Below are 27,622 nucleotides of genomic sequence, written 5' to 3'. Positions count from 1 at the left end.
TGTAATAGTCGACATTTACAGATATCTTTTTGCTTACTTAAATCCAATAGGTTTAGGGCTTTTTCTTTTTTGGCAAATGAAATACTGAAGCACAACAAACTTATATGGGCTCATAGCACTGACTGTGTCAAGTCTCTTGACTTTCAGACTCAGAACTGTTTCATTGATTCTGCAAAATACTGCTCATATTTCAGTGAGAGAAATTATTTGTCAGATGAAATTAATAGCCTGCAGAAGTTCAGCAAGGATTTTAATGCCACTGCAATTGTACTAATATTGTTTATGGCTCATGAACAACCAGAACCAAAAGGATGTACCAGTACATTAATAAGGTTATTTCTTTGCTCCATACTCCTTCATTACCACTAACATCTAGAATCACTCTCTACCTACACATTTACTAAGACAAAGCAAGCTCTCTGTTGCCATTACATTCCCAACCCCTTCCTCCTACATTTTTCTTCTTGTTCTGTATTACTCAACTAGATTTGGCAACATTTTTCCTTCACAGAAATCAAAGGTGGGTGTTCTGACACAAGAACAGAAAACAAGAATAATCCAAATCTGGTCCACAGAGCTCTTCTAAATACTATAAATGAAAGCAACATTTGACCCAATGATAATATAAAGTGATTCTGAAAATGTGATGGCACATGGAAAAAAAATCAGAAAGCCAGGAGTAATTTCCAAACAAGACTATTCACCTTCTTTGGTCTTATATAGATTTTGATATTGATGCTGATGTTAGAGGAGTCTTGCAGCTGATATCAGTTATGACCTAGCCTGTTAGAAAGGGTAATGCTGTATTATTTCAGTAGCATTAATTAAATACTTTCTCTAAATGTACGTAAGTGGCAATGACAGACATTTTACCTTCCCTTCAAGTCCTTTACAAGCGATTTCCTTTCAGCACTGCAGAGTATCAAGATTAAAGGCTGTCAGCATCATTCTACAGACATTCACACTACGTAACATTCTCCAAAGAAACAGAGACATCTTCACTAACAAGAATTTATTAGTTTATTTGGAAGAGATATGCAGTAAATCTTTACAGCACAAAACTAAACATGGCTCCCTCTTGAGTTTAAAGTGTGCATATTACTTCTTTAAAAAGTCCATCTTTTAACAAGTGTCTTGTTCAAAAAAAAGAGGAAAAAAAATCATCCTTCTACCGCAAAATAAACAAAACCTCTGAACTCACAAAAAAGCAAACAGTAGAAAACTGCATTTTGGGCAATCAAGTCAGGTCCAACCAATTTTAATAGGCACCTACGGTGGTTTCTGGAATCACTGTTGCATGCATATCTCTAGTCATATTGGATTTCTCTTTCAGCTTTGACTGGAGCAATGTGTGTTCCATCACACCAATCTGTATGTCCATCTGAATGGTTTCTTGCCTCAATTTTGTTAAGGCCTGTTTAATCTTCACTAGAGGAGCTGTCCAAAAAAAGATAAACAGTACAACTCTGTCAGCCACGTAACACAAAAGCATTGTTTGCTGTAATTTACTCCTTAAAATGGAAGAGTTGAATGAACAAAAGGGTGTTGTACTCTAAAGACATGATTGTACTGATACATCATTTTTTATATGCAGAACATTTTAAAGACAGAAACAGGCAATGACAATTTTGCTGTCTTCTTGACATCTAAGAGCTTCATAAAAATGTGCATCAACATTAAGACAGGTTTTTCAATGATGTGTTTTGCTCAGCTGAAAGCCTTATCCCCATAGCTGACTTGAGGTTTGGTAGAGAACTGAAGACATCTTCAGCAGGGTGTGAAAATCTTACCTGTGAAAAGCTATTAAAATGTTTTGTGCCTTATATTTTGTTTCTAACCCCTCTCTTGCCATGAATATGATGCTGCTGCATCATCTTGCTCTTTGTAATTGGTCTTATTCTTATTTTAATGAAGTACATATCATGAAATTGTCACCAAGGGTGTGTTGTCTGAAGCAAAAGTGTACTTACCACCATCAGTCATACTGCTTCCTTTCTCTTCTGTTTCCTGCTTTACTTTCTCTAATGTTTCTGTAATCTTAAGAGATTTTTTCCTTAATTAAACCAGATTAATATAGAATTTTTAAAAAGTCTCTGCTGAATAACTGCTTTTATTAAAAAAATTAACTAATCCATTTTACTTGTTATATAAAGAGGAATGATTTTTCAAACATTCAGAAATTTTTAATTTAACTAATTTAACTAAATTAATGTTGTTACATTACAGAAAAAATTACAGAAAAAGGGTAACAATTTGACCAAACACCATGGTGTTACTGAAAAATCTGCGCATCCCCAATAAAAAACAACAATATAAGTGTTTCAGTGTGATGCTGGATGGAAGAACAAAGGAACCAATATCTCTACAGATCAAGATTCAGCAAATAACCATGCCCACTGTTCTTCTGGAAGCATCAGGATTGTGGCATGTTACACTGGAAACCTAAGAAACAGCACTGCAGCATAAGAAGGTGCAGCAGTCCAGCCTGCTGGCACTGGCACAGGTATGTAAAATCCACATTTGAAGAACAAAACTGCATTTCAGCACTGTCCAGGAACTATTTTGCCTTTGCAGACAATGAAAAAAGCAAATACATGATTCTAAAGTATAGCCAAGATAATAATTCAGTATTCTTGTTGATAATGTGAAAGTAGCTCTTTATTAAGGCTTCAATAAGCCTTTTCAGCAACAAAAAGGAATCACTGCTGCACTGTTACTGCATGCATGCAGTGGTAATGGTATTGCCAGGTGGGCTGAGGTCTTGATTGCATGCCTGAAAACAGATCAGTACTAACAGCTAATGTGTCTGCTTTACCTCAGACATGTGCCACTGCACCAATGTAGTTTTGAAGGATGCCAGCTAGTAACATATTCACCATTACTTATCAGTCAATCAGCTCCCAAAGTGCATACTGTAAATCTGAAGTCATCACAAAATACTTTTTCAAACTTACTTGAGAGTGAACTAGAAAGCAACTCTAATTCTGCAGAATTCATACACTCAGAAATCTGTGCTGGAAAACTCACATTAAACTGCTGTATCACCTACTGCAGCTGCACTTAGTATCACTGTAGGTCCCTTCCAACTCAACTGTTCTGTCTGTTCTAAAACATCTCAAACTTGTACAATTTCTAACACATTCTTGTTGTATGACCTACTTTATGCAACTGTTCCTGAGACTTCATTGTCTAATAAGTAAAGCTGGTTTCTAAAACCCAAACAGAGCCATTTAAAAAATTTGTGAATTGGATAAAGAGTTGAAGTATTTGGATATCAGGTGGTAATTCTAAACAAAATGCCATGCAACACTGAACATGGTGAGGCAGTTAGGAGACAGATGTTTATTTAAATTTGTCAGAGCACCGATATAAAGGAAAAAAGAAAATCCACAACAAAAAAACAGATTTAGGTAATAAGATAATTTGATGTATGGAAAAAATTACTATTTAATCAAATATTGCTTTTAAGTGCCTGGAAGATAAAAATTTCAAACTGTTAATTTTAACTAAAAACAGGAGTTAAGCTTTTCTTCTTCCAAAGAATTTATGGGCATGATTTATTAATCCCCATAATTCTAGGACACAGGTTATAAAATACAGAACATATACCTTCATTTACAAACTGAGCTCACATTTCAGGAATTAAAAAACAATGGCAGACTGGATTTAAAACTTAGGGACTGGACTAGATCAACTCCCCCAAAGAATAATCTTACCATGAGAACAAATCAGAGAGAACTGGTTTCATTAAACTGCAACAACTAAATGCCAACTCTCTGAAGACTGTTTTAAAGTAAGATGTGTTTTACCTCAGAAAGCACTCTGATCCTTTCAGTCACTCCTCCACTTCCCTCCTGGTACTTCTCTTTAGCCTGGAAAAAAACAAGTCTTGGCTGTAATGACAGAGTTGAAGAGATGCAGATAGTTCAGAGAAAACTTCAATACTTGCTCTCATATGTTTCAATTCCAGAAACTCTCCCACAAAGCCCCAGTGAGGTTTACAAACGAGGACAGGCTTGAAACATCAGCCCTTGCAATGACTATAATTCAAAAATGTAAAGCAGTAAATAGTCCAAATACACACTTGATAAGAACTATGCTTTCTAATCATTTACATGAGAAAATAAACATGAAGAAAATATGCCATAATGCAGAAAGGATTGAATACTGAAATCCAGAATAATACTTCATCAACAGTAAATTACTATCTAGAAGATACCTTAACAACAAGGCAAACAGAAGGTGCAGAGGTCAAATTCTGTCAGCATTACTGTCAGCATGGCCACAACCAGGAGGGCTTGCCAAAAGGCAGACTGTAATGCTTCCTAAATAGAGGATCAAAAAGCTTCTCAGACAGCACTCTATTAACATAAAAACTAAATGAAGCAAAGAAGTAATCAGAGTGCTTTGTTTGCGTTAGCACCAGTACTCAAATCTAAGGGATGAATGTTGGACTGAGACTGTAGTTATTCCACCCCTGACAGATGTGTGAACTTCACAGGGAAAGCAGAACCAGCAATTTACTAGCTGCTTAAGACTGGCAACAGCTATACATAATACTCAGGCAAAACCATGTATTTTTCCCTGCAGAACAGTTGAATAAAAATTGCTAGTTTGGCTTAGGAAGAATATAATTTGACAGCCAATCAACATTTCCCCTGCTTTATATCCAACAGCAGAATTCACAGACAGCTCACTCCATGTCGTCTTTGCCTCTACCCTCACTTAACAGCAAGTTAATACTGGGGAAGGCAACAACAAAAGATCAGCAATACCTCACTCAGCAAGGCTTGTGCCGAACGGTACTCTTGAACCAAGTGCTCCAACTGGTTGTTGATGTACTTTTCCCTGCTATTGATCTTTTCCAGTGTTCTGCTGATTTCATTATGGAGTTTATCAAGGTAACCCTAGAAAATCACATTCTGTGGGTTAACAGTATACAGACAGTATGCAAAGAGTATCAAAATGATGCTGTAGTTAAGAAAGGCTATGGAAGCCTACAGACAGAGAGAAAAATAGTACAGAAATAATGTGTTTAGCCAAGAAAAGCTATTCCTAATGTGTTCTGGTTTGCCCACCTCCAAAACACATATTTCAGCCTTTACTGCTTCATCACTCTCCCGTCTTCAATTAATTACAAGTGTCAATGTCAGTAAGTTACTCTAGCAACAGTATTTGAGAGTATTTGGGGGATTTAACAGCACCCTCAGATTCTATTATTCTATTTTGTCCCCTAGTCAGGATGCACTTACGGTAATGCATTCATTACTGGACCCTGATAGCCCTGTTAATCCTCACACAGACAACTCCTTCCCAGAAGGTATTTTGTCACCAGCACTGTCCTTAATGATCATTGCCATATAATTCCCTTTTTAATTTTACAGCAATAGCACAAATAAAATGAAGGAAAAAAAGATCAATTTAGTTCTTAATGCATATCAAATAAAAAATAAAAATGCTGACAGATTAGTAAAATATTCTGTACATACAAGACATACCCTAGTTTCTTTCAGAGAAGAATCAATTCCATCCTTATGCTGATGTATTTGATCTACATGAATCCTCCAATCCTAAAAAATGCATCACAAATTAAAACACAGGTAAGTACAATTTTTATCCTTCTCTGCTTACAAAACAACGGCATGTATGCAAAGCAGGGTCAGTTCTCTTTTGTACTATTGCCATATATCATCCTGACACTGCCATGTTCATAGCCAGGGGCACTGGCTCAATGTGACATAATTTATAAATCTCCTAAATGTCACATGTGACACTCAGATCCATAAACAAACACTCACATCCTCACTGACACCATAGTAGCTATGCTTTTTAGAGTCTGATCTTCATGGAGCTATTTCTGCTAGAAACCACTGTGGGCACAAATACTAAAAATATTGATTTTAGCTGCACTAGTTCAGCTTATTCTTAGACAAAATGACTGCTTTTGATGCCCAACACCTACCAATTCTGGCCTATCTGTTCTTTCCTTTCTATTTCAGTCATTACTGTTACCAGGAAAAGAATGGAAAGAAGAAGAGGCAGAAATACCAAAACTTAGTTTTGGTAACAGGATACATTTAGAAAGGGGAAAATTATTTCCAGCTTCAAGATCATAGGAAGCATACATGGACTCCAGGGTGGGGGCTGAGAAAAGGTGCTGTGAATTGGCCCTGCACACCAGGTAATGAGTTGCTAGAGAAAATGTGCTTCCGTTGTGTTTCACGTGTGCAGGAGGCTCATGATCTCTTGTTGGTCTGGTGATAATTGCTCACAATTTGCCAAACTTTGGAGTTTAAATAAAAACAACAGGTACACAACCCACCCCCACTTCTGTCCAGGACTTTACAATAAGTTCTAGTTTCTAGTGCCATTGATTAAACCATTAATACTCTCCTGGTACTAGGTTTACATGCACAGCTTAGGAAACAGAATATGTTTTCTGGCACAATGGAAAAAGGCCAAACATTTCTCTCCAGTTATTTCTGAAAGAAGCTAGAAGAAGAAGAAGAATCCTCTTTTTATGTTCATTTGGACATATTCCTTCACGCAAAGAGATGGTGCATTAAGCGGGAAGCTAGTAAACCTCAGATCCTACAGTGGCTTTAATTTTTCATCCATGTCTTTATTAAGTTTTAATGCCTCACTGTGAGACTCAAGCATCATGTTCTCTGCAACAGATGGGCTTGCTGAGGATCACAGTAGAGTGGTTCAAGCCAGGCAATTCCTCACACAGAAAAATACAGTATGGTGTAAGACAGGCAAGCAGCTCAGCAGACAGTTGAAGGTTTCCCCTATTTTTGGCAAGGTTTCATTGTATTCATGTATATGTATTGTATTGCTGTATGAGTGCTGCAGATTGCTCCAACACTCCAACTACCTGGGTCACTGCAAATGAACAATTTCAATACTGCACTGATCTGTGTGTGTTACACAAGCTCCTGGGAAGAATGCTTATGGCAATGCCAGGAGTTCTAACACATGATTAATTTCACCCTGAGACAGTTACCAGGATATGGTGAGCAAAAGCAGTTGAAAAAATGATCACTTCTTCTCACTAAACATTAGGAGAGTTCAGGATGACTAGACCAGGGTAGAGACCTACTTGATTGTCATGTATAGTTCACCAAGAGAAATTCCATACAATCAGCCTTCCATGTGGTTAAAAAATGGAAGAGTTGAAAGGTAAGATCATCAGCTATCCTCCAAGAAGAAGTTTTAATAGTTGTTAAACTGAGGATATAATTTTTAGAAGTGTGAATACATTGGAAGTGTCAGAGGACTGAAAAAAATCCCCACTGAATAAATATATAGAAATAAGGTGCCTTGTAAACAGCAGAAAAAAAAAAGTAATATTGAAAAAACACTACTGAAAATTATTGCTTCTAGGGTCAAAGCAAGTGACAGAGGTTCAGAGAAGGTAGCACTGGAGAGCCCATCACTCACAGGTCTTTGCATGACGGATGACAACAACTGCAAATGGAAAGTCAACAGCATTGACTGAAATCACATTTTAATCACTATATGTACACAAGCAAATCCATTCTTCCATACCTTATTGTCAGTCCTGACTGTGACTTTCAACTGTGGAAGCACACGTTCCACTTCCAGATTCCACTCTGCTGCATCTGTTGTGGACTGTAAAATCTCTTCTTGCTTTGCAGTGTCATTCATGTTCTGTGTAAAAATCCCAAAGTTTATACACAAAATATTACTGTTATGCAATGAAATCACTATAATGGCTTGTAGTGTTAATATTAGAAAAAATATTTATATCCAGAATGATCTAGACAACAGATTAAACAGATTTCTTTAATGGCTTTCTTTGAGTTCATAAAGATTTGGAATTAAAGTATGTCTTCTCATTATACTTAAAACTGAAGACAATTAAATTGATATATTAAGAAATGATAATACATCTCAGAAATGGAGTATGTATGGGGGATTAAATTTGTTTCTCTAGAAGTCTCTGCAAAAACTTTCTTGCAAATGTTCCCAGCAGCCCTTCAGTGATATCAGTTTAGAAACTGGCTACACATTGTTCTTTCAAAATAATATTAATATATAACATCTGATTCATTTCAGATGTTTGTTTTTTTCAAGTAAAGACTATACAAGGATTTTAAGATTTAAATCCAACAGACACAAATTGCTGCTACAGATGTAAAAATCTCTGATGAGAGGACTAATGGGTAACAACTTACTGATCTGTACGTTTGTGCCTTTAAAACATTCAGGTCAATATAATTTTCTTCATTGTCTGATTCTTCTTCCTTAAGAGAAGTTTCAAAGCAAGACTTCAGTAACTATTGCACAATCTTTCTCCAAAATTTTATTTTGCAGGAGAACAAACCAAGAAGTATTAAGGTCCACATTTCTGAACAAAACAAGACATGGAGAATTTATGATATGGAGCTTATGAAGAGACATAGTACCTGGGACAAGCTGGAAGATCAAAGCTACCCCATATTTCCTTCAGAGCTCAACAGTATTACAAAAATAAACCAACTAACCAACAAAACCCAAACCCTAAACCTAAAGCCTCTGACATCAAATGGCCCATTATCAATAGTTGTATGGTAATTGTATTTTTTATGTATTTCTTAAAGCTCTACCTTAAAAATAGAGCTCCATCAAAACAAAAGCCAAACCACAACGAGACCTCAACACAGCTTTCAAGATATTGTTTGCACAATGTATTTGAAGTTACAGAATGATGCCACATCTTAAGTGTGCAGAATAACACAACTGAAACTGAGGCAATTGCTTTTTTCTTGCCCATGAGACCACACACCATGTTCACATACTCTATAAATCTGTTATAGTCTCAAAATCCCCTTCTTCTGTGAGTATGATCACCTGAGAGCTCATCACCCATAAGTAACGATGCTTTTTGTGTGCATTAACCTTCATTTCTCTATACTGTATTTCATCTGCCATTTTTTCACCCAGACACTTCACCCTTATACACCTTGTCCCCCTCTTGACTCTTTTCCACCAAAGTGAAATTTCATCATCCACCTCCTTTCTACACAAATCACAAAAGCTGCAATAACACAGGTCTTAGGGTAAAATCCTTCAAGACTCACTGAAAACCTTGCAGCTTATTTCTCTTTCCTCTACTTTACCCAGTTTTTAACTAACTGGGACCACTATTTTCTTCTGGCATGTCTGACCCCGAGTCCCCTGAATACTTGCAAGAAATTAAGACTATATAAAGACTATCTTTTGCTAATGGACAATACATATTTGCACAGCATTTAGAAGAACACACCACCAGAACAAGAAGACTGGTTATCAGAAGTGAGAAGCCAGACTGTCAGATGTCCTTGCACACCCAGCCTCACTGCCCACTGCTGGCCACCTAATACAGGCTATCCCTGCTAGGCTTGTCTCTGTCAGCCTCATCATTTTTATTCAGAAGACTCAAAACGAAAGAACAATCAGTGAACCGCATCATTAACATTTAATTGCTGAAAATACTGCTAAATTCAATTATGGATACAGCTAATATCAATATACTGGCAGCAACAATGGACTGGGAAAAAAATTACATTGGCATGTAATTAATCCCTGTAGAACTACGAGGGGCTCTAAAACTGAGCATCCTTCTGGTATAAACTGCCTGGTAATGCAATACCTAGTAAAGGAATAACACCTCAGTGTTTTATTAACACACATACATTCCAAAGAGTTAAAAGAACACATTAGTTATGAAAATCATGGCCTAGGACAATACCTGAGAACAAACCCAGAGATTCTTTGAAGGATTTAAACTGTGCTTTAGTTAACTGTTTCATCCCCACTTCCCAATTTAAGAAGCTTAGACCTTAACAAGATAGAGAAAAGAGCAGACAGCTGTTTTCCTATTTTAACCCTTTAGTTTAACATCGAGAGTAGATTTATCAGTAGAAAAGAAACAATTCTGAATTTCTGTGTTTTTAATGCATAGTTAGATTCCACTGCACATAAGAACATACACTCTGTCTTGAAGAGTTAATCTTATCTGAAAAGCAACAAAAAACCCTACAGAGAATCTGACAATGCAGGAATAGAGCTGCAGGAAAAAAACTTAAACAGCTAATTGAAAAGGCTTCTTAAACAAAGCCAAACAAAATGAACAGTGAATAAATATTTCCTCATAGTTGACCAATACTAATATACCAAATAAACCTACTGCAACATCCTCTTCCCATTTACTAAGTGTTAATTCTGCATCATCTTCTGTTATTTCTTCTTCTTCTGGCTCTTCTGTTGGGTATGCTGGCCTGAAATTAATTCAAAGAAGAGCAGAGTTTTTAAACACAATAAATTGTAAATACCTCTGCAAACAAAACATTTCATGAGAAAAATGGATGATATGGAACATACCTAGACAGTGATTAATTTTCACAACTGAAATAAATATATACTCTGCCTTGAAAGTCTCGTTCATCTTGGACTGTCTTAAAAGTAAAGGCAGGACAGTACATTTGCACTACAAAGTCATCTAGGAAGTAAATTTTGGGGTTTTTCTCTATTGGTCTAAGCTCTTAAAATTCAAGTGCAAGTCACCACAGGCTTATTTGCAGCCTACAGTGGAATTTGTGTACTAAAGAGAAGTAAGAGTAAAATATTTCCTAGGTAGAAATTACTTTCCTATATCCATTTCAAAACCCACTGGAGGAAAATAATAAAATAAAGAACACTTTTAAAGATATTTTCATATACTTGAGATTATCTGTCATGTAATTTGTCCTAAGGTTTCCTTCAGATTAAATAAAATTACTCTAGTCTACTTGTAACATGATCATACTGTGCACAACCCAAGAAATTTACTACTGATTGACAGAACCTAAAAGGATATTACATGTTTCAACTTAAATATCAGATTAACAAGGAGTTATGTGTAGGGAAATAACAACAACAACAAAAAAAGTCATCAGTTAAATGTTAATTAGCAAAGTCTATAATGGTCCAAACTCAACCTTGCTGACCACAGGCCAGTTGTGTGAAATTGCATTAGGAATTAATTGGTCACCCTGCTTCAAGCCTAGTTAACTTTCCCATCTCATGAAATGTCAAGTAAAATGTTTTTAGTCATTCCTATGTTTTATCTTACCACTACAACTTACATCTGTCTGCTGGAAATCAAAGCATAAGGGAGGATGCTTAGAAGTGTACTGTACCTTTTCCAGCTAAACCCAGTGTGTTTCAAGGCTTCTTCAGCTAAACAATCAAGAACATAGCACACCTGCTCACCGCAGCCTGTCTTTAATTTTGAGGGAGGAAAATCCACAGGCCTTCCCTAAAATAAAGAGACAGGCTGTTTACTAATGGCCTAACAACCCAAATTTCCTCAAAGGAAGGTAAGTTTTGTACACTAAAACCAAAGTGTCCCTTGTATATGAGATTTTATTAATGACAATTTACATTCTTCTCCTATGCAGCTCCAGTGAGGCAACAGAAGGAAAAGCAAACAAAGCCAAGGAACAGAGGCAGCGTAGAAATCTTTAAGCATATGGTAAGAGCATACTCCCAGGTAGCAGAAGAGGCAGAAGCCACAAGGGATCTGGATGGTCAAGCACACAAGTGACAAGGCAAAGTAAGGACAGCTACAGAGAAACTCAAGTATTGAGACTTAACTACCAACTTTTCAACAGTGTCCTGTTTGCTCTAGATTTTACTTCTAAAATATTCTAATTTATTGCTGTCATGTAGAATAAACATAGTGGTTTGATACAGTTTAATTCCTTCAGAGAACAGTGTCCTTAACATCATTCACAGCTGCACCAGAGTATAATCTTCCATAAGATCATACTTCTTGTCAGTTGATATAGTCTCCTGACCTTTGGAGTTTGGCTTTTTATCTTCCTTTTTCTTTTTTTAATTAAAAAAATCTCAGTAGTTCCTGGCAGTTTGTGCAACCTTTTACTCCTTAAAAGAAAAAAAAAAGAAGAAAACACAAACACTATTCTAAACCACTTCCTACACTAAAAATTAAGTCATTGACTTTGGTCAGAGCAGGATCACAGACTGTGTAAACCTTCCAGATGAAATCTCTGAAAATCATGCTACTATAAATGAGCAACGTATGTGGCACTACAAAAGGTAAGCCTAGTTTAATCCATTTTACAGACTGCAGAACAAAACTAACTGGAATCATTTATAAGACCATTTTTGTAGTGCTAAAAAAACAGCAAGTAGGTACAGCCTATGTAAACTTCCAATTAACTAAGCAACATGGTACAAACTTACAGCTACGAAAAGTCTGTCCCGTCCTCGGGACCAGACCCAGCAGGAGGACAGGGTGTGACTGCTGTTATTTCTGAGGGGATTGCAGGCGTTTGCAACACGCTCGGCAAGGGAGCCCGTGTGACACTCACAAAGGCCCGCAGCTCCGAGAGAACGCTGGAAATCACGGCGTTGGGGTCATCGCACTCCTGCGGCTGCTCGAAGGGACGTCCAGCTCTGCCGATCAGCCACGCGGCGAGCGTGCAGAACATGAAGAACTGCTCACCCGGATTGGTGGGCAGCGCAAAGTAGTGCCTGGTTAAAAAGGGGGCAAATGGTACACGCTGTGAGCTTCTGGAGCTCTTACAGGTGAGCACAGGCTACAGAGCGGTTTCTTTACCCAGCAACCCATCTGAACAAAAATCAGGATGCCTAGTTTCACACATAACCACAGCAGAGTAAGTTTTTCTACACCCAGCTTGCTTATTTCCACCTTGAGTAAGTTATTAGTCAACACCAGACTTGGCTGCCAAGTTCCCCAAATCACCTGTCCTTCACACTTTCCTCAAGAAATGCAGGAGGATGGTATTCCTGCGTCTGCAAATTCAGCTCAGATCAGGAGCAGGTTTTGAACTGATCCTTCCACCTGTCCTTACCTACTGTGCTTTGGGTTGCTTTGGAGAACAGTGAAAACTGGATCTGACTTGGATCACACCAAATTCAAATATGTGGTCCTGACAAGAACTCAGTCCACAAAACCAGACCACCGCCCAAAGTATAAATTACATGCACACTGGACACTGGGAACTCCTGGAAATGCTTCCCTTTACCAACACAGCTACTCACTAAGATACAAAAAAGGTCTGCTGTCCTGCTCCAAACATTCCAATGGTTCAACAGCAGGCTAGAACTAATTTGCAGCCACTGTGCTCATACTTGAGCCTCCTTCTCAGAAAGGGGGTAACTTGGACCCCCTTACCAAACTGTTGCTTATAAGAAGCTTAATTCTGTGACACCCTGCAGTCACAGAGCCTGGCTGAAAGTGATGGATGGGTTTGAAAGTTATTTGGGCATTTGGATATTGGGGGCTCTGTTTCCCAGGCTTCCTGTCTCCAGCATAATTTAAAAGGCATAAAAAAAAAATTACAAATGAAACAAGTATGTACGGAATACAAAACCCCAGCCTTACCAAAAACGAGTCCAAGACCCTCTTTGTAAAGGTAAAAAATATACACACGCCATGAACAGCTATCCCGAATTCAAGGTATTTAGAGTTACTTTGAACATCTTGGAATTTAGGCACAGCTATTTTCTGCGGAAGAGGCAGAATTTAGGCAGAATTACTTTTTGCACAGGAACCCGGGCATGCAGATACCCAGTACGTGCTGGGGGCAGGGAAGGTCAAGGGACCATTTACTTATCGCATCTCAGCCTTTCGCGGGGCCTCGCGTTCTGAAAGCTTCCAGCTTACACGGGAAGCTTTGCTACTGGATGGTTTTCCCAGGCATCCGGCCGCGCAGGCCCTTCGCTAGGCTCGGACAGCCCGGAGGGATTCCCTCCGGCCGCGGAGGAGGCGCGGGTCACAAGCACCTGGACAGAGGCCGCATGTTGTGGCGCCGCAGCGCCTCCTCTTCGTAGCTCAGCAGTTTCAGCTTGTCCAGCAGGTCCTCCATGAGCACGAACATGTGGAAAGCCGCGCCGGGGCCGCGCTCCGCCGGCGCCTCCTCGCCGCGCTCGCCGCGCCGGCCCGGAGCGCCCTCCTCCGCCATCTTGACCCGTAACCACAGCGACGGAGGCGGGCGGGCCCCAGCGCCGCCGAGCGCTCAGGGCGGTGCTCACGAGGCCGCAGAGCCAACCCGCGCCGAGCGGAGTTTTCACCTTTCAGCGCTTGAGGGGAGCCGGCCAACTTCCAAGTTTTCCTCCCTTCCCGAAGACAGACGTCGGAGCGCCTCGCTCGCGGCAGGTGCGGAGCGGGCGGCGGCGGTAGGCTCACGGGCTGAGGTGCGGCGCTCTGCAGCCGGAGGTGCGGAAAAGTGAGTGCGGGCAGCCAGGAGCTGTGGCACTAGCCGCGGGTGCCGGCTGGACGTGCCCTGGAGCGGGGTGGGGAAGGCAGCGGGTGGGAAAGCTCCGGGAATGCGCTTGGCGCTGGTGAAGCGCCTCGAGTGCTGTGTCCAGCTCTGGACACCTCACTGCCGGACAGACTTCGAGGTGCTGGAGCGTGCCCAGAGAAGGGAGACGGCGCTGGTGAAGGGTGTGAAGGGCAGTTCCCATGAGGAGCCGCTCAGGTAAGACCTTACCAGTCTTTACAACTTCCTTTAAGGAAGTTGTAGCCAGGTGGGGATCGGCCTGTTCTCCCAGTTAACTAGTAACAGGACAAGAGGACGTACCCTCAAGGTGTGTCAGGGCACGTTTAGATTGGATATTGGGAGGAATTTCCCCACTGAAGGGGTTTTCGAGCATTGCAATGAGCTGCCCAGGTACGTCACCATCCCTGAAAATGTTCAAGAAACGACGGGACGTCTCGCTTAATGCCGTGATCTAGTTGAGAAGTTCATCAGTCAGAGGTTGGACTTGATGGTCTCAGAGTTCTTTTCCAACTGAAATGTCTCTGTGAATACAAGATACACCTCACCTGTCTACTCCCAGCACCAGGCAGAGCTTTTGAGGGGACACACCCCTTCTTGCCAATTCTTCCTTCATTTTGGTTGGGTTTTGTTGTAAGCCCTCTTCCCGAAAATACTTCAGTCGTTTCTTTCTGCTGGGAACCAGATGGCACAGACAAGTCTTGAATTGTCCAGAGAGATTAAGTCACTGTTAAAATATTTTTCGAAAATAAACCAGATGGCACAGACAAGTCTTGAATTGTTCAGGGAGAATAAGTCACTGTTAAAATATTTCTCAAAAATAATTACCTAACCCTGCAGGCAACCCTAGGCCTGTTGTTTCAGGTGCCCAGCTTTTTGAGAAGAGTGTCATGAGTACTTTTAGTTCACGTTCTTTCTCTCCTGAGCCCTCAGGGCTGTGACCTCTGTCCCGGTGCCAGATTCCTGCACTCTGTCCCTTTAGAGAATTGTGGCAGTCGCGTTAGGAGTGGCATCGTGACTGCTGTAAGCCTCCTACTGCTCACTCATTTCCTCTCACAGCTTGCAGGAACTTTGGGTTTGCCAGGCAAAAGAAATGGTTAAAAGTTTTTTCTTTGGCACTAACTTGTATGTTAGCTTACTACTGAGCCGTGTGGGTGGATCAGAGTGCAGCTGGAGAGAGGCAAACATCAACAGCAAGAGAGACTGTGGAAAATTTTCTTCCATTTATCAACAAGTATGAAGTATGGAGTTAACATTTAAGTTGTAAGGGTTTCATTGTAGGGAGGCAGAGAATGGTTTCTCTGTTTTACTGTGGGAAATCCTCTGAAGACTCAGTGAGGGAATGCTAGAAAGCTGGTAGCCTTGTGGCAGGAGATTTTAGCAGTATGTGATTGACGTGTCTTTTTGAGAGTTTTACATGTTTGTTTTTCTTGTTTGCTTGTTGGTAAAAATTAAAATCTTCTGGTATTTCCCAGTCCTGGTAAGCGTGTGCACGTTTGAAATGTGTTGTTGTCAAGTTGCATTGAAAAGGAATAAATCACAATCCTTTGCACTAAGAAATAAATAAAATTTATTTGAAAGGAGGATATTTCAATATATCTGCTCTCAATGAGGTCACAAAGTACACTGAGCAGCCACCACTCCCGATGGCTGTTTACTGCAGGAGTGCTCTGGTCAGATTTCAGCTTGACTGCAGAGCTCAAAAAGGAGGAAATATTTGCATACTTGGTCACTGATTAACAGACGAAAGAGAAAGCATGTGTTCTTTTCCTGTAGTGGCCAAGGAAATGCATCATTCCCCCTACCATTATTTGAGCTGTTCAGTATGTCTTTGGAGATGCCTTTTAGCACCTTGCCTTGCTTCTCAGAAACCCTGGCTGAGCTGCTTTCCAGTTGAACCTGTGGTGATTCTGTGTGAAATAATTCTGAAAACTAGAGCATCAGTAACCAACGTGACTACAGTGAACTTAATTCTACTTGTGCACATTATTTCATATGGATGTTTCACTACAAAGCCTTAGGGCATGACTTCTTGGTAGTGCCACTGTGACAAACAGGTGTTGTTTGTTTGTTGCATGTTTGTTCAGTATTTTGCAGTGTGAATCTAATTATCAGCATACACACACCTTATTCCTGTAAGACCCCAGAACTTGCTGAAAAGACTGGCCAGAATCTACACTCCTCAGATTTTTCTACAGACCAGCATACCTTTTTCTCTAATGGGAAGACCCAAAGCTATAGTTTGTGCTGAACATGAATTCAGTTAAGTAGTTGTAGCTGTTGTATTTTGGAGCAGGGTTATGGGGCACAGCTAGAAGGTGGGAGGCAGTGTGCACTGTCCATGCAGCCCCCAAAGGCATCACAGAGGTACCACTGGAACCATGTTACTGTCAGAGCATCACTGCCAGGTGACATGTCATTAAACATGGCAGATCCCTCACTAAGGGAAATATAGCATTGATTACAGTTTCTGAAATTCAAACATCAAGCACAGTATATTTTGTTGATCAAGTTGGAAGTGATAGGTAAATAAGCAAAAAATCCAGTAAAACATTATGTGCCCCACTTGACAATGCAAGGGGTAAAGAAGGTAGATACTGGCAATTGTTGCTTACATGGAACAAAATTATTTATCAAATGTTTATTTTACCATTACATCTAGTTCTGTGTCAGATTTAATGTTTTGATGCCTGTTCTTTTTTTGTTTTGTTCAGGTTTTTTCTCCTAAAAGAATAGTGAGAATACATAAAACAAGCATGCTGCCTTTTCAAAAGAAATAATACTCAAAAATCTTTGGGATTTAAGATTCACGTCCACCACAAACACAGTCTCAGACACCAGTCAAAATTATTCATAATACTAAAAGGTCTGGCTAGCAAGCCTGGCTAAGCCAGTTAGAAATGGTACCTATAGCTGCCTTTTGGGGAGAAAAAAAGGACTAGGGAAAAGCCATTAAAGTTTTTTCAAGTTACTTGAGTCATGAGGTAATTTCTCCACTGGGGTATGCTGTATTTTAGGATAAGACTGCATTTTTCCTCCACTCAGGTAATAGTTACAGTAAGGTTATTCTTTTTCTGTTACGCATGAGAAGTTCCAGTTCATTGCTGTCTGACAAAACAAAAGATACAATGAGTCTCCTCCTCCTTTGCATTCCTATCCTAGATTTCCATGCACACATTTTTGAAAGTATAAAAAGTGTGAAAAATTCTCTGTATCTGCAGTATTTGCAAATGCAATTAAATTTCCCACCCCAGAAAGTCAAATGTTGCAGTAATCAGAAAAATATTTTAAAAAGTAAAGAAAATCAGGCTTGACAAGGGACATCGTACATACTTTTGTAAATTTTACTTGACCAGTTTTCTTTGGGGTCCTGTTCAGGAATGAAGAAGATTAATATTCCCTAGCCCTGCAACAACACTGATAGTAAACACTTTCTATTTATTGAAAATAAAGCATAAATCTGCAAGGGGCTAAAAGGTAATGAGTGGGCTCCACTATTATGTAATGCGTAGGATCACATAATGAATGACTTTAATGTCAAAAATCTGGACCAAGTCTGTTGCAAACAAAACACATGATACAAAGGCCTGTAGTTCTTAGCAGGCTGTAGAAAGAAAATTTTATATGGACATGTCTTTTATCTGCATTTAAACAGATTTTCTGCCCTGCTTTTATTTTGCCAGTTTGACCTGAATCTGCGAACCAGTGAAGAAATGAAAGGACAGAACATACCCGCTGTCATGATCTGCTTATTTCACATCAGTGCTACACTTTGGGGTAGGTTGGAGCTGAAAAACAATAAAGAAGACCATTATTTTTAATTTTTATTAAGAAGAGTTATTGAATTCAAACACTGCTTATTAATGATAAAAAATCAATTTTGGGTAATGTAAAACACCTCTGAAGCCAAAGACTGCTTGTCAGCTTGCTGCATGGATGGCTGTGGCCATTGAGCCCCCAGACTTGTTACCTGCCAATATTTCTGTCCCACTGGCTCAGCAGGCAGTGCTTTTCAGTTCAGACAGAAGATTATTTGCATCAAATTGGCTGACTTTGCATTGAGAAGACTAAGGAAAAGTCATTTGGATTGTTCTGCCAGATGAGCTAGAGACAGCAGCAGAATGTCTGAGAAGGCAGCTGCCCCTGGGCACTCACTACCAGCTTAACAGGTTGTCTGACCTTGGCCAAGAAGTCAACATGATGATGCTAAGTCAATGCAGCCAGTTTTTTAAAGATTAATTTTAAATTGTTCTTGCATGCTAGCAAGGCCTAACTTAAATGTTGACAGAAATTAGATGTTACCACTTCTGTCAATTTGTGGAATGCACACCTCAATTATCTCAAAGGGCTGAGACAGAGCTTCCTCATCCTGTCTGTGGTGGCAAAGCTTTTTCAAGAAGTTCTGTCCTTCCCACCAGTTGCAGAGCCATGTCTTTCTTCCCTGTGATGGTGCAACTGTTTGGCACTGTGTGGTGGTGGTTGGTAACATGGGGCATTGCGAATGTTTGAACACATAGGAAGCTGCAGCTCAAAAGGCTTTTGAAGTCTTAGGTGGACAATAAGTGATCAAGGTGTGGAAGCACATTTGAAGCTCAGGTGGTAAGGTGGCAGTGTGCTGATTTGAGTATGTTGGTGCTTACTTGGAATTCCTATGTTAACTGATTAGAAGTTCAAAGAGCAGAGCTCTGTGTTACAATCCTGATTAAACTGAATGGACACCCTTGCTGTCCCAAGAGACTCATGTGACAGAAAAGTCATGAAAGAGATGTTGGCACACCTGCAAGAGCATGTTTTTGTCAGGGATAAAGAGGTGAAGAAATACACTTGTAGACTGGATTAAACTTACTTATTTGTACTTATGGGCTTTAGGTTTTACGGAACAGGAAGAAGTAACAGGGCTGTTTTCTGAGGATTGCATCCTCCCTTGTCGTTTCCCACCTGGGCAAGATGAAGTAATTCACTGGAGCAAAGAGAACAGAAATGTGCACAGTTACTACCAGCAGAAGGATCATCTGGAAGAGCAAGATCCACATTACAGACTCAGAACACACCTTTTCCATGAGAACATTCCTAGTGGAAATGCCTCCTTGAAAATTAGTAACCTGACCATGACTGATGAGGGCTCTTACACCTGCTACGTGGGAACAGCACAATATCGAACGGAAGTGGAAGTGCAGCTACGTGTAAAAGGTCAGTAAGGCATCAAAAACCCTTGGATCACACCACCACAAATGGAATGGCACCAATAGATTTCCTTGTTGTTTCTGCCATGGAACCAAAATCCTCCAACCCAGCAGAGCACCTTTTGGGCCTGATGGTGTTATTCAGCAGGTTTTCTTTTCCTCTGGTGAAATATTGCAACAAGGATTTGAAAATTTTAGTGCAGCACTTGTTTTCATGATCTACTGCACCCTGATCTCTAAGGGTTAATTATGTGGTACACATAATGTGGCTTCTCAGAACAGTACAAATCTTGGCCTTGTAAGTAGCTGTGGTTTCTTCTGAAATCAAACACAGATGAAGTTTTGTTCTTGGCTATATTCATTCTCCCCAATGGTATTTCAAAAGAGTAATCACTTCAAGTTAAAAACCATTTTGTAAGTGGGAGGATTTATTTTTTTAAATTATTTTTTCATCTACAGCTCCTTCTTCTTATGCACTGGAATACCAGAAGACAAACACAGAAAGGAGACTGAAGTGCTATGCTTTTCTCACTTATCCAGCACCAACTATATCTTGGGTACAGGGCAGTATATCCATCCAAGAGACAGATCGGGAGGAAACTAGGAATGGAGCTCTCTATTCTCTTAGAAGTGACAAGGACATTATAAATGTGACAGATACTTACTACTGTCGTATTCATTTGGATCATGAAGTGTGGGCCGCTGAATGGAAGATGCAAGGTAGGAATGAAATCTCTTTCACCATTGTTACTGAATTTCACAGCTGGCTTCAGAGTCAAACGAAATACAGTCTTTCTGCAATGGGGCATCATGGATGTGGGACAGTAGAAAAGGATATACCTTTCTCTTTGAAATGCATTTGTTAGGATTACAAGTTGCTTCCAAGAAGTAGGAATGAGAGGGGCTAGCTCACCCTTCTGTAAGTTACCTTTATTCTTAACATCTTTTCTGTGTCAGTTTCACATTTTAAGAGGTGCCTAATAAACAAACTTTACCCTCTATCAATAAAAGAATTCTGCCCATTGGACAAAATACATGGAAACCTTAGAGAATATGTGGGTTCTGTGAGGGAGGTGAAAGTTTGCCTGCTGTTCTAGCTGCATAGAATCTGTTTGATCCTTTCATTGTACTTCTCCTCACATGCATCCTTAAGTACCAGTCCGAGTGCTGGGGTGTGTGGGAATGGAGAGCAGCAAACAGTTTGCATTTTAGTGAACAGCAGCTAATTTTCTTTAGTTAAGGAAAAGCAGGACTATGAAATTTCAGCTCTGCTTTGTCTTTCTCCTAAATTTCATTGGAAATTCAGTTCGAGTAGATAAATGGGGGTTTTCAACCTCTCCCTTAGGAAATACTTTTAATTGAAGGAAGACCAATGCAAGAGCAGTTCTCTTGTGCGATGTGCATGGATGCTTCCATCATCCTGATTACCCCCTAAAGTGTATCCAGACACTCTCAGTTCCTAACCTACTGCATAAGATCCAGAATAAGAGCGCAGTTTTTAATTTATATGGAATAGTTTACAATATGGAAGGTTTCAAGCATGCCATCATAGTAGCTACCAAGTGCACTGTGTCTCTTTGTTATCTATGCCTGGTCCACAAGAGAAAAAGGTACATTCCTTTACAGATGTAGCTGCATTTCCCTGCATCCATCTAACCCCTCAGCAGAATATTTTGAAAACAAACTGCTCTTCTCTTTTTTCTATAATTGCAGTGTGGGGTACAATTCTGGGTTTTTTGTCTTCATGATTTTTCAGCCCTACACCTTTGTTCATTAAACCCCCACACACAGAAATCAAGTGTAGTTATACCATGTCAAAATAATCTATTATGTTCCTCTCTAGCTGACTGCCAGCCACCACTCCTGTCAAATCCCTGCTGTCAAATCCATAGTTGTGCTATGATGTTAATTTCTCTTATATTAGTATTTTATATATTAGTTGTTAATTCCATTTACCTGCCTTCTCCTTCCCTTTCCTGTATTTTTTAAAGCTATTTATTAGTTGTTAAATGTTCAACATGGACAAGTAAAGTACTTAAGTTCACCATAACTGAAAGTTATTTCTAACTACATACCATCTTTATATTCTTTTAGTTAAATTATGTGTTTTATCTTTTTGCTTCAGATGTGCAGTTATCTGATCAGTTCCATTTTCACTCTGCTCCCAGCATGAAGAATTTCCTGCTGTTTTACACAGTAACCTAGACTAGACTGACTCACTTCTATTAATGAGCCCCTCAATTAGAGGAAAAATAGTCAAATTTTTTAAAAAAGGATATTCATAAATATTGCCAATGTCAGTTAGATTTTTTAGTGTAAGATACGTGTGTTTTTTAAATCTTCAGATGCTTCTAGAAACATACTTTTATATTAGAATGCAATATCAAAGTAGTGAAATATGCTTTTGTATTTGTTCATGGTAGTATCAAACCTTGAAAAAAAATCACAAAATGTCAAAATAACCTTCACAGTATTTTCAAAAAAAAGTGCAGAGAGCTCTTTATGTGTTTCAGACCACCTGACTAAGACGGAAGGAGAGAGCACCATAATTCCTTGTGAACACGGCCATGACCCTGCAAGCACTGGTGGTTTCAGTGTTGTCTGGAGATTAGACAGAAATGGAGTGACCTCAGTCCTGGCCTCCTTCAATGGCACATTTCACTCTTACCAGCCTCAAGTCCAGATTAACAAAAATGACTTTTCACTGAGGCTGGATCATCTTACTGCAGATGACAGTGGAGAATATCTGTGTAATGTTTCAACACCTCTCTACACAAAACTTGCTGTGACAACTTTGCATGTCGGTAAGTTGCCTCTCTTTCCATTTCGGAGGATGAGGACCAGTTAGGACAATGCACAGCCGAAGAGTCAGTCAGAAATCTCAAAAATAATCATTACATAAAAAGAATCAATACTACGAGAATGAGTTAAAAACTAGTCATGGAAACAGCTCTAGAATTCAGAATACACCCCTTGAGGGGGGACATGGGCTCCACTGGAAGATGCTTTTCTCTGTGAATGTCTTCAGCCTTCATTACATGAATTGGGTGAGGATGCAGTGGGACAGCAGGGATGGCTGTTTGCCAGCTCTCAGTACACTGATGCAACATGCACTTACTTTAGTGTCATTTGGTGTGATTAGTGCAGTTGGGTGGAAGAGAAACATATTTTATTTTTGTTTGCTCAGGGGAAAAAAAGAGTTACCAAATGTGTTTATTTAAAGACTAGAAGTTTGTTTTTTTTTTTTCAGTCAGCAGCTTATTGTGGCAATGGTTACAAAAACAGCCTTCAGTTGCCACCAACTGCTCTCATAGCTGAGGACACAGCAGGGCTCTCAGAATTCTGTCCTAAATGCTCTGCTGACAGCAAACATAGCTTTAAATGTAGCAGAGAGATAATGGGAAGCCCAAAGCTTGTGGTATAAGTTTGGCTGCAGAAGAAAGCTTGTTTAGAACACAGTTGTTATTTTCAAAGCTTTAATTTTACGCAGCAGGCATTTTTTAGACCTGGGGATATATAAGTTTAAATACATGTCTGTGTTTTTATGAGCTATAGTAAATTCCCAGCTGTGAAATCTTACTTGCAGTTATTTCGTTGTCAGTAGCACATACAACAGTAGCACACAGACATTTCACACAATTACATACAATCACTGAAAAGATTGAGAACTGATAGAGGGCAGCTCTTCTAAACAAAGAAGAGAACTTAAAGCGAGCCTGTAAGACATGAAAAATAGAGACAACATAACAGAAAAAGGGGTAGAATAAGTAATAATAACTACAGATGAGCAGCTTTGTGGCTTTCAGCACAGCCTGAAAGCAGATAAGTGGCTGGAGACAGCAGGGAATGGGCTATCCACGATGCATAGCAGCCATAGCACAGCAGCTGCTGAGCCATCAGAAGGACTTCCAAGGGCCACTGGAAGAAAGCTTTTGAGGGGAAAAAAGAGATTTACAGTCATCTCTCTGGCTTAAGGAAGGGTTGCAGCTTAAAGCTGCTCTTCTAAAGGTATTTACAAGATGTAAACATAGGTCTGCATGTGGTTACAAAGTCAAGCTAAAGGCAATGACTAGATTAAATGCTCTGTTTTAGCAGTTCTTATTTTTAGCTGTTTTCCAGACATCCATAGGAAGTTTCCAGAGGAGTGTAGAATTTTTCAAATTCTTTGGACAAGACACAACAGGGGAAAGACAACCTGAGGTAGAAGAGCCATACAGTTCTTCTGACAGTTTGGTGCTGTGCAGAGGTTTCTCCTAGGCTTTAATCTCCTGTGGAATCCATGGTTATCACTCATCTCACCTGGATTGCGTGGTTGCACTATAAAGCTGTGCAATGTTTCAGATTAAAGTTGCAAAGATTTTGCAGCAGGAGTCATGAAATTTATGATCCAGGCTGGATAACATTTACAGAACTGCTCTGCTGTAAATCAGTAGTGCTGATGGCACTGAGCACCATACCTGGAGACATGTGCCCAGCACACTGGGCAGTTGATTGGTTTTAAATGGGACTTGTATTAAGAAATTGTCAAATCCTGTCCCGTGACCACACATGGAATTTGCTATCAACACAACTAAATATAATAATCTGCTTTCAGCTATTCACACGTCAGTAAAGTATCACTTCAAAATCTTACAGTATGAGTCAAGTAACTTGAACATTGTTGTCCGTGTCTCAGTTTTCTTTCAATGTTTCTTTCTCCCTAAATCATACCTTTTAGATTATAAATAAGAAAAAAATCATAGCTTTGATATATTCATTGAACAATAAGCACTTGTTTTTTGTACTTGTATTTTTAAAGAAAATTCAGGTAACACTGGGAAAAGTGTGTGGGCAGTACTTGTTGCAGTGGCAATAGCAGTGGCAATAGCAGCGGTACTTTGCTATCTCAAGGTATGTACAATCATTAGAGTACTTATTTTTTAAGTTGATACCAAGCCCCTCAAGATTTGAATAAGGGTTTTAGCCAAACTTTGGAACTTCAAAAAAATTGGTAATCAGTAGCTGTAGCTAGACAGTTGTGATTAAACAACTGTGTTGTTAGCATGGTTTGCTAGGCTGATCTTCTGTTTTAAAGAAAAACAGAAAGGAAGGCAATCCCAAGGTGAACAGACTGTCTGGACAAGGGGCACCAGCAGTAAAGTCAAAAGAACTGAGCAGTAAGTGGGGAAAGGTAATTCTGGCAGTGGGAGATTGAAACCCACTGACCACCTTCTCAAAATGGACCCCCAAGTCAAATTGAAGGGAAGTACCTAAATCCAGGCCTTGAATGTTTGAAGATTTTGTCACAGTCTGTATTTAGTAAGCTTCAGGAGACATTTTATGGGTACCATGAGGTACAGCAAAAATACATGAGAAAGAAAACTCTGAAATATTATGCCTCAGTCTTTTTTAATTTTTTTCCCTACACAGAGATTCACTTGCATGCTGCTTATTAAACAGTTGTAACATGCTTTAGACATTATAATATACTTTGAGATGCAGTTGTCTAAACAATTTAAGCAAGATTAAGTTATCTTGGGACATGTTGGGCTGTCAAACATCATAATCAGCTGAAGTGGAACAGTTGACAGGTTAATTCAGCTCTGGTTACATTGATGGAGGACTAGATGGAAAAACCATTAATGTTTCTGCACTGTTGTATGGATGCTTATTTTACTCAGATAAATCTAAAATGGAAAATGCTGACTTATCTTTATGCTGAGTCTGTCTTGTTCTTGTTCCCCCACTAGGGGATTAATTTTACACATCAGTAGTTCTTATAAGTATTTTTATTTTGTCTAGAAAAAAAGGAAGAGAGGAGTCATATGAACACCTTGACATACAGGAAGAAAACAGCTCTCTGCACACAGATACTGCTGACACTGATGATGAACAAAGAGTTCTTCCACCTCCCTCTTTGAGTTACAGTAAGAGCCACATGGAAATGTGATTTTCTGAGCAACACTAATGGACAAATGGGGAGGAAGAAAAGTCAATGGACACTTGTATGTGAAAAGTCATGGAGCAGGGCATCTCACCCCCCACATGAGCTTATCTGTTGCTTTTTAACTGGTGAGTTAACTCTAACCATGCGGGTTACCCAGGCCAGTCCTGACGGGGTGTCTGCAAATCCGAACGGGTTTCCCCGGACACTGTGTCCAGCTCCCACAGCCAACCTTCTGCCCGTGCCCAAATGTAGTAATAATGTGTCCTCACCAATGAGAGACAGGAGTGCTCGCTGTATGACAGCTCACCAGAGTTTATTGGAGGAGAATCCAAGGGTACAGATGTCGTGGAGAGAGGCAGGAAGGATCAGGTGATGGAAGGAGGAGGTGGGAAAGAAGTAGGGTGACAACTGCTGGTGAGGGAATCAGGCACAGTGAACTAGGAGCTGATCACACTGCACCTGACAGGCAACACCCCCAGCCCCGTCAGTGGAGGTGGATACAACATATATAAAGTGGGGAGGAATAGGAGGGGTCAGGGTACAATTCAGCCAATGCGAAGGTAGGACAGGGGAGGAGTTGGGATGGTGTAATGTAGAACACACCAATAAGAAGCAGTGACAAGAGCTGGGGAGACCAATAACAAAGCTGAGGATACAGAACTTTCTAGAAAGTGGGGATGACTGACACATGATCATTTGCTTGTGGGAGTGAGGGATCATGGGAAAGTGAGCCACTCTCTCACCATGAGTTACACGTAGGAATCTTCCCATGGCATCCCAGGAGTGCTGTCCCCAGCACTGACTCCCCCAAAACCAGACAGAGCTGCCTTGTAGTGAGTTATTTGGCACCATGGGATTATCATCTGTAAAGACAAACTGGAATTCTGACTGACAGAACCTGCCTTTACAAACTATATAAGCTACATCAAATTTTGACAAATCAGAAATCTTCTGCACATTTTCCTGGAAACGTGGAGTTTCTCCTTAGAGCAGGGACGCCTGTTTTGCGGTTATTCCTCTGGAGGCTATTTTTTTTGCTAGTTTTAATATAGGTATGTTGATATCATGCACTGTTTTGTGTAATGTACTGGTAGTTCTTTTGTTTTATAATATGTCAAAATTAACTCGGGTTAAGACTTTTCATGTGTTACCTCCTGTCTGTTCAATAAATAACTCATTTTATAAATAGACCTGACCTGCCATCCTTAGAACCTGCGGGCCAGAGTGATTTCTTAAATTTAAGCTGTTGCCAAAAATCTGAGGCTAAGGCAAGGCTTGTGTGAAGCACCCATTTGTCCTGTGACAAGTCAACATGCAAAATTGGATTTCCTAAAGGGACAAAGAAGTTTCCAGAGAAGAAGAAATCCCTAAATTTTGAGGGTTTTTTGGGTTTGTTTTTTTTTCAGGGTGAGGGGAAGAGAGCTTACTGGTTTTCATTTCGTTTAGTATTTTATTTTAAAGACCATGTCTGCTGTCAACAGTGGAAGTCCAAGCCCCACAGAATGCGCTGGGCTGGCAGTGGTGGGGGAGCAGAGAAGTGTCCAAGTGGGAGCAGCTGTGGGGAACAAAACAGTGGCAGACTGAGGTGTGAGAAGCTGAATGCTGCCAAACACAGCCTAGCACAGCGGTCTGGAAAATGGGCCATGGTCCAGCTTTTGGGGGTTTATCCATCATTGTTCTGCATTGTCTTGGGCTTAGGGATAGGAAACATTAGCAGTGGGAGCCTCCCCCACCTGCTTTTGTCCTGGGGGCCACATGGTGTGTGGGAATGGTTGCCACCTTGTCTTAGTCTGGAAAAACACGTGGAGCCAGCAGCACTGGAATGGCTTCCATTTTGTCCTTGTCCCAGGGGACCACATGGACATGACCTATGGGGAGTGTCTGCCATCTTGTCTTTGTCCCAGTAGCTACATAGAACTAAGTTGAAGTGGTGAACATGTTTGTGTGGGTAAAGCATCTCTTCTTGTATACTTTTATTATTTACATTGTTGCTCTTTGCTTTTAGTAAATTCTCTCAACCCACAGTCTCTGCTTCTGTCTCTCTCTTACCAGAAAGGGGTGGGGGGGAGGGGAGTGGCTTATTTGGAGTTTCATTTTCTGGCTGGTGTTAAACCCTGTTTAAAGGCAAGAAAGATTGAAGAGAATTCTTTATTTCTGAGCCACAGGGAGGTGTCCCTTGACACCATCTCCTGTGCCTGTCCTGCAGCTGGCAAAGAGAA

General features: G+C 40.1%; 2 protein-coding genes and 2 long non-coding RNA genes across 13 annotated transcripts; 2 read left to right on the top strand and 2 right to left on the bottom strand.

Moving 5' to 3' along the window:
• Nucleotides 1–997: 997 nt before the first annotated feature.
• On the bottom strand, nucleotides 998–14,013 carry IFT57 (intraflagellar transport 57). Its single transcript, XM_064410586.1, has 11 exons — nucleotides 13,801–14,013; nucleotides 12,363–12,525; nucleotides 11,166–11,284; nucleotides 10,175–10,265; nucleotides 8,202–8,270; nucleotides 7,552–7,674; nucleotides 5,499–5,570; nucleotides 4,776–4,907; nucleotides 3,810–3,872; nucleotides 1,971–2,037; nucleotides 998–1,437 (listed from the first exon to the last, which is right to left on the bottom strand). Exons 1-11 carry the CDS (start codon nucleotides 13,977–13,979, stop codon nucleotides 1,259–1,261), a joined length of 1,257 nt encoding a protein of 418 aa, XP_064266656.1. The 5' UTR covers nucleotides 13,980–14,013; the 3' UTR covers nucleotides 998–1,258.
• On the top strand, nucleotides 1,432–12,319 carry LOC135294825 (uncharacterized). Its single transcript, XR_010356847.1, has 4 exons — nucleotides 1,432–2,503; nucleotides 6,000–6,181; nucleotides 8,341–11,345; nucleotides 11,427–12,319. It is a non-coding gene; the product is annotated as an uncharacterized LOC135294825 (long non-coding RNA).
• A 42-nt stretch (nucleotides 14,014–14,055) lies between the features above and the next one.
• Nucleotides 14,056–26,591, top strand: HHLA2 (HHLA2 member of B7 family). Of its 10 annotated transcripts, none has more exons than XM_064410588.1 (7): nucleotides 14,056–14,173; nucleotides 17,978–18,071; nucleotides 19,164–19,484; nucleotides 19,937–20,197; nucleotides 21,991–22,281; nucleotides 23,586–23,677; nucleotides 24,276–24,367. In XM_064410588.1, exons 2-7 carry the CDS (start codon nucleotides 18,008–18,010, stop codon nucleotides 24,330–24,332), a joined length of 1,086 nt encoding a protein of 361 aa, XP_064266658.1. In that variant the 5' UTR covers nucleotides 14,056–14,173; nucleotides 17,978–18,007; the 3' UTR covers nucleotides 24,333–24,367. The 10 variants fall into 10 exon arrangements, 9 of the variants coding, with proteins under 9 accessions (XP_064266658.1, XP_064266665.1, XP_064266657.1 ...); XR_010356846.1 differs by having other exon boundaries at nucleotides 14,107–14,243; nucleotides 23,597–23,734; XM_064410595.1 differs by having other exon boundaries at nucleotides 14,107–14,243; nucleotides 23,597–23,677.
• Nucleotides 15,841–19,311, bottom strand: LOC135294826 (uncharacterized). Its single transcript, XR_010356848.1, has 2 exons — nucleotides 19,141–19,311; nucleotides 15,841–18,082 (listed from the first exon to the last, which is right to left on the bottom strand). It is a non-coding gene; the product is annotated as an uncharacterized LOC135294826 (long non-coding RNA).
• Nucleotides 26,592–27,622: the final 1,031 nt, after the last annotated feature.

Source organism: Passer domesticus, chromosome 2 (genome assembly GCF_036417665.1).
Source record: "Passer domesticus isolate bPasDom1 chromosome 2, bPasDom1.hap1, whole genome shotgun sequence".
NCBI classification, from domain to species: domain Eukaryota; kingdom Metazoa; phylum Chordata; class Aves; order Passeriformes; family Passeridae; genus Passer; species Passer domesticus.
The sequence above is the reverse complement of the archived record's forward strand: the minus strand, read 5'-3'. Positions and strand labels throughout refer to the sequence as shown.

What these genes read in the sequence shown, in the direction of transcription:
- IFT57 (XM_064410586.1), bottom strand. Translation starts at nt 13,979, where the DNA reads ATGGCGGAGGAGGGCGCTCCGGGCCGGCGCGGCGAGCGCGGCGAGGAG. An exon ending in ACTGGGTTTAGCTGGAAAAG is followed by an intron (nt 10,266 to 11,165) that starts GTACAGTACACT and finishes AATTAATTTCAG; the next exon opens with GCCAGCATACCCAACAGAAG. An exon ending in AATGGGAAGAGGATGTTGCA is followed by an intron (nt 8,271 to 10,174) that starts GTAGGTTTATTT and finishes ACTTCTCTTAAG; the next exon opens with GAAGAAGAATCAGACAATGA.
- HHLA2 (XM_064410588.1), top strand. Translation starts at nt 18,008, where the DNA reads ATGAAAGGACAGAACATACCCGCTGTCATGATCTGCTTATTTCACATC. An exon ending in AGTGCAGCTACGTGTAAAAG is followed by an intron (nt 19,485 to 19,936) that starts GTCAGTAAGGCA and finishes TTTCATCTACAG; the next exon opens with CTCCTTCTTCTTATGCACTG. An exon ending in CGCTGAATGGAAGATGCAAG is followed by an intron (nt 20,198 to 21,990) that starts GTAGGAATGAAA and finishes TATGTGTTTCAG; the next exon opens with ACCACCTGACTAAGACGGAA.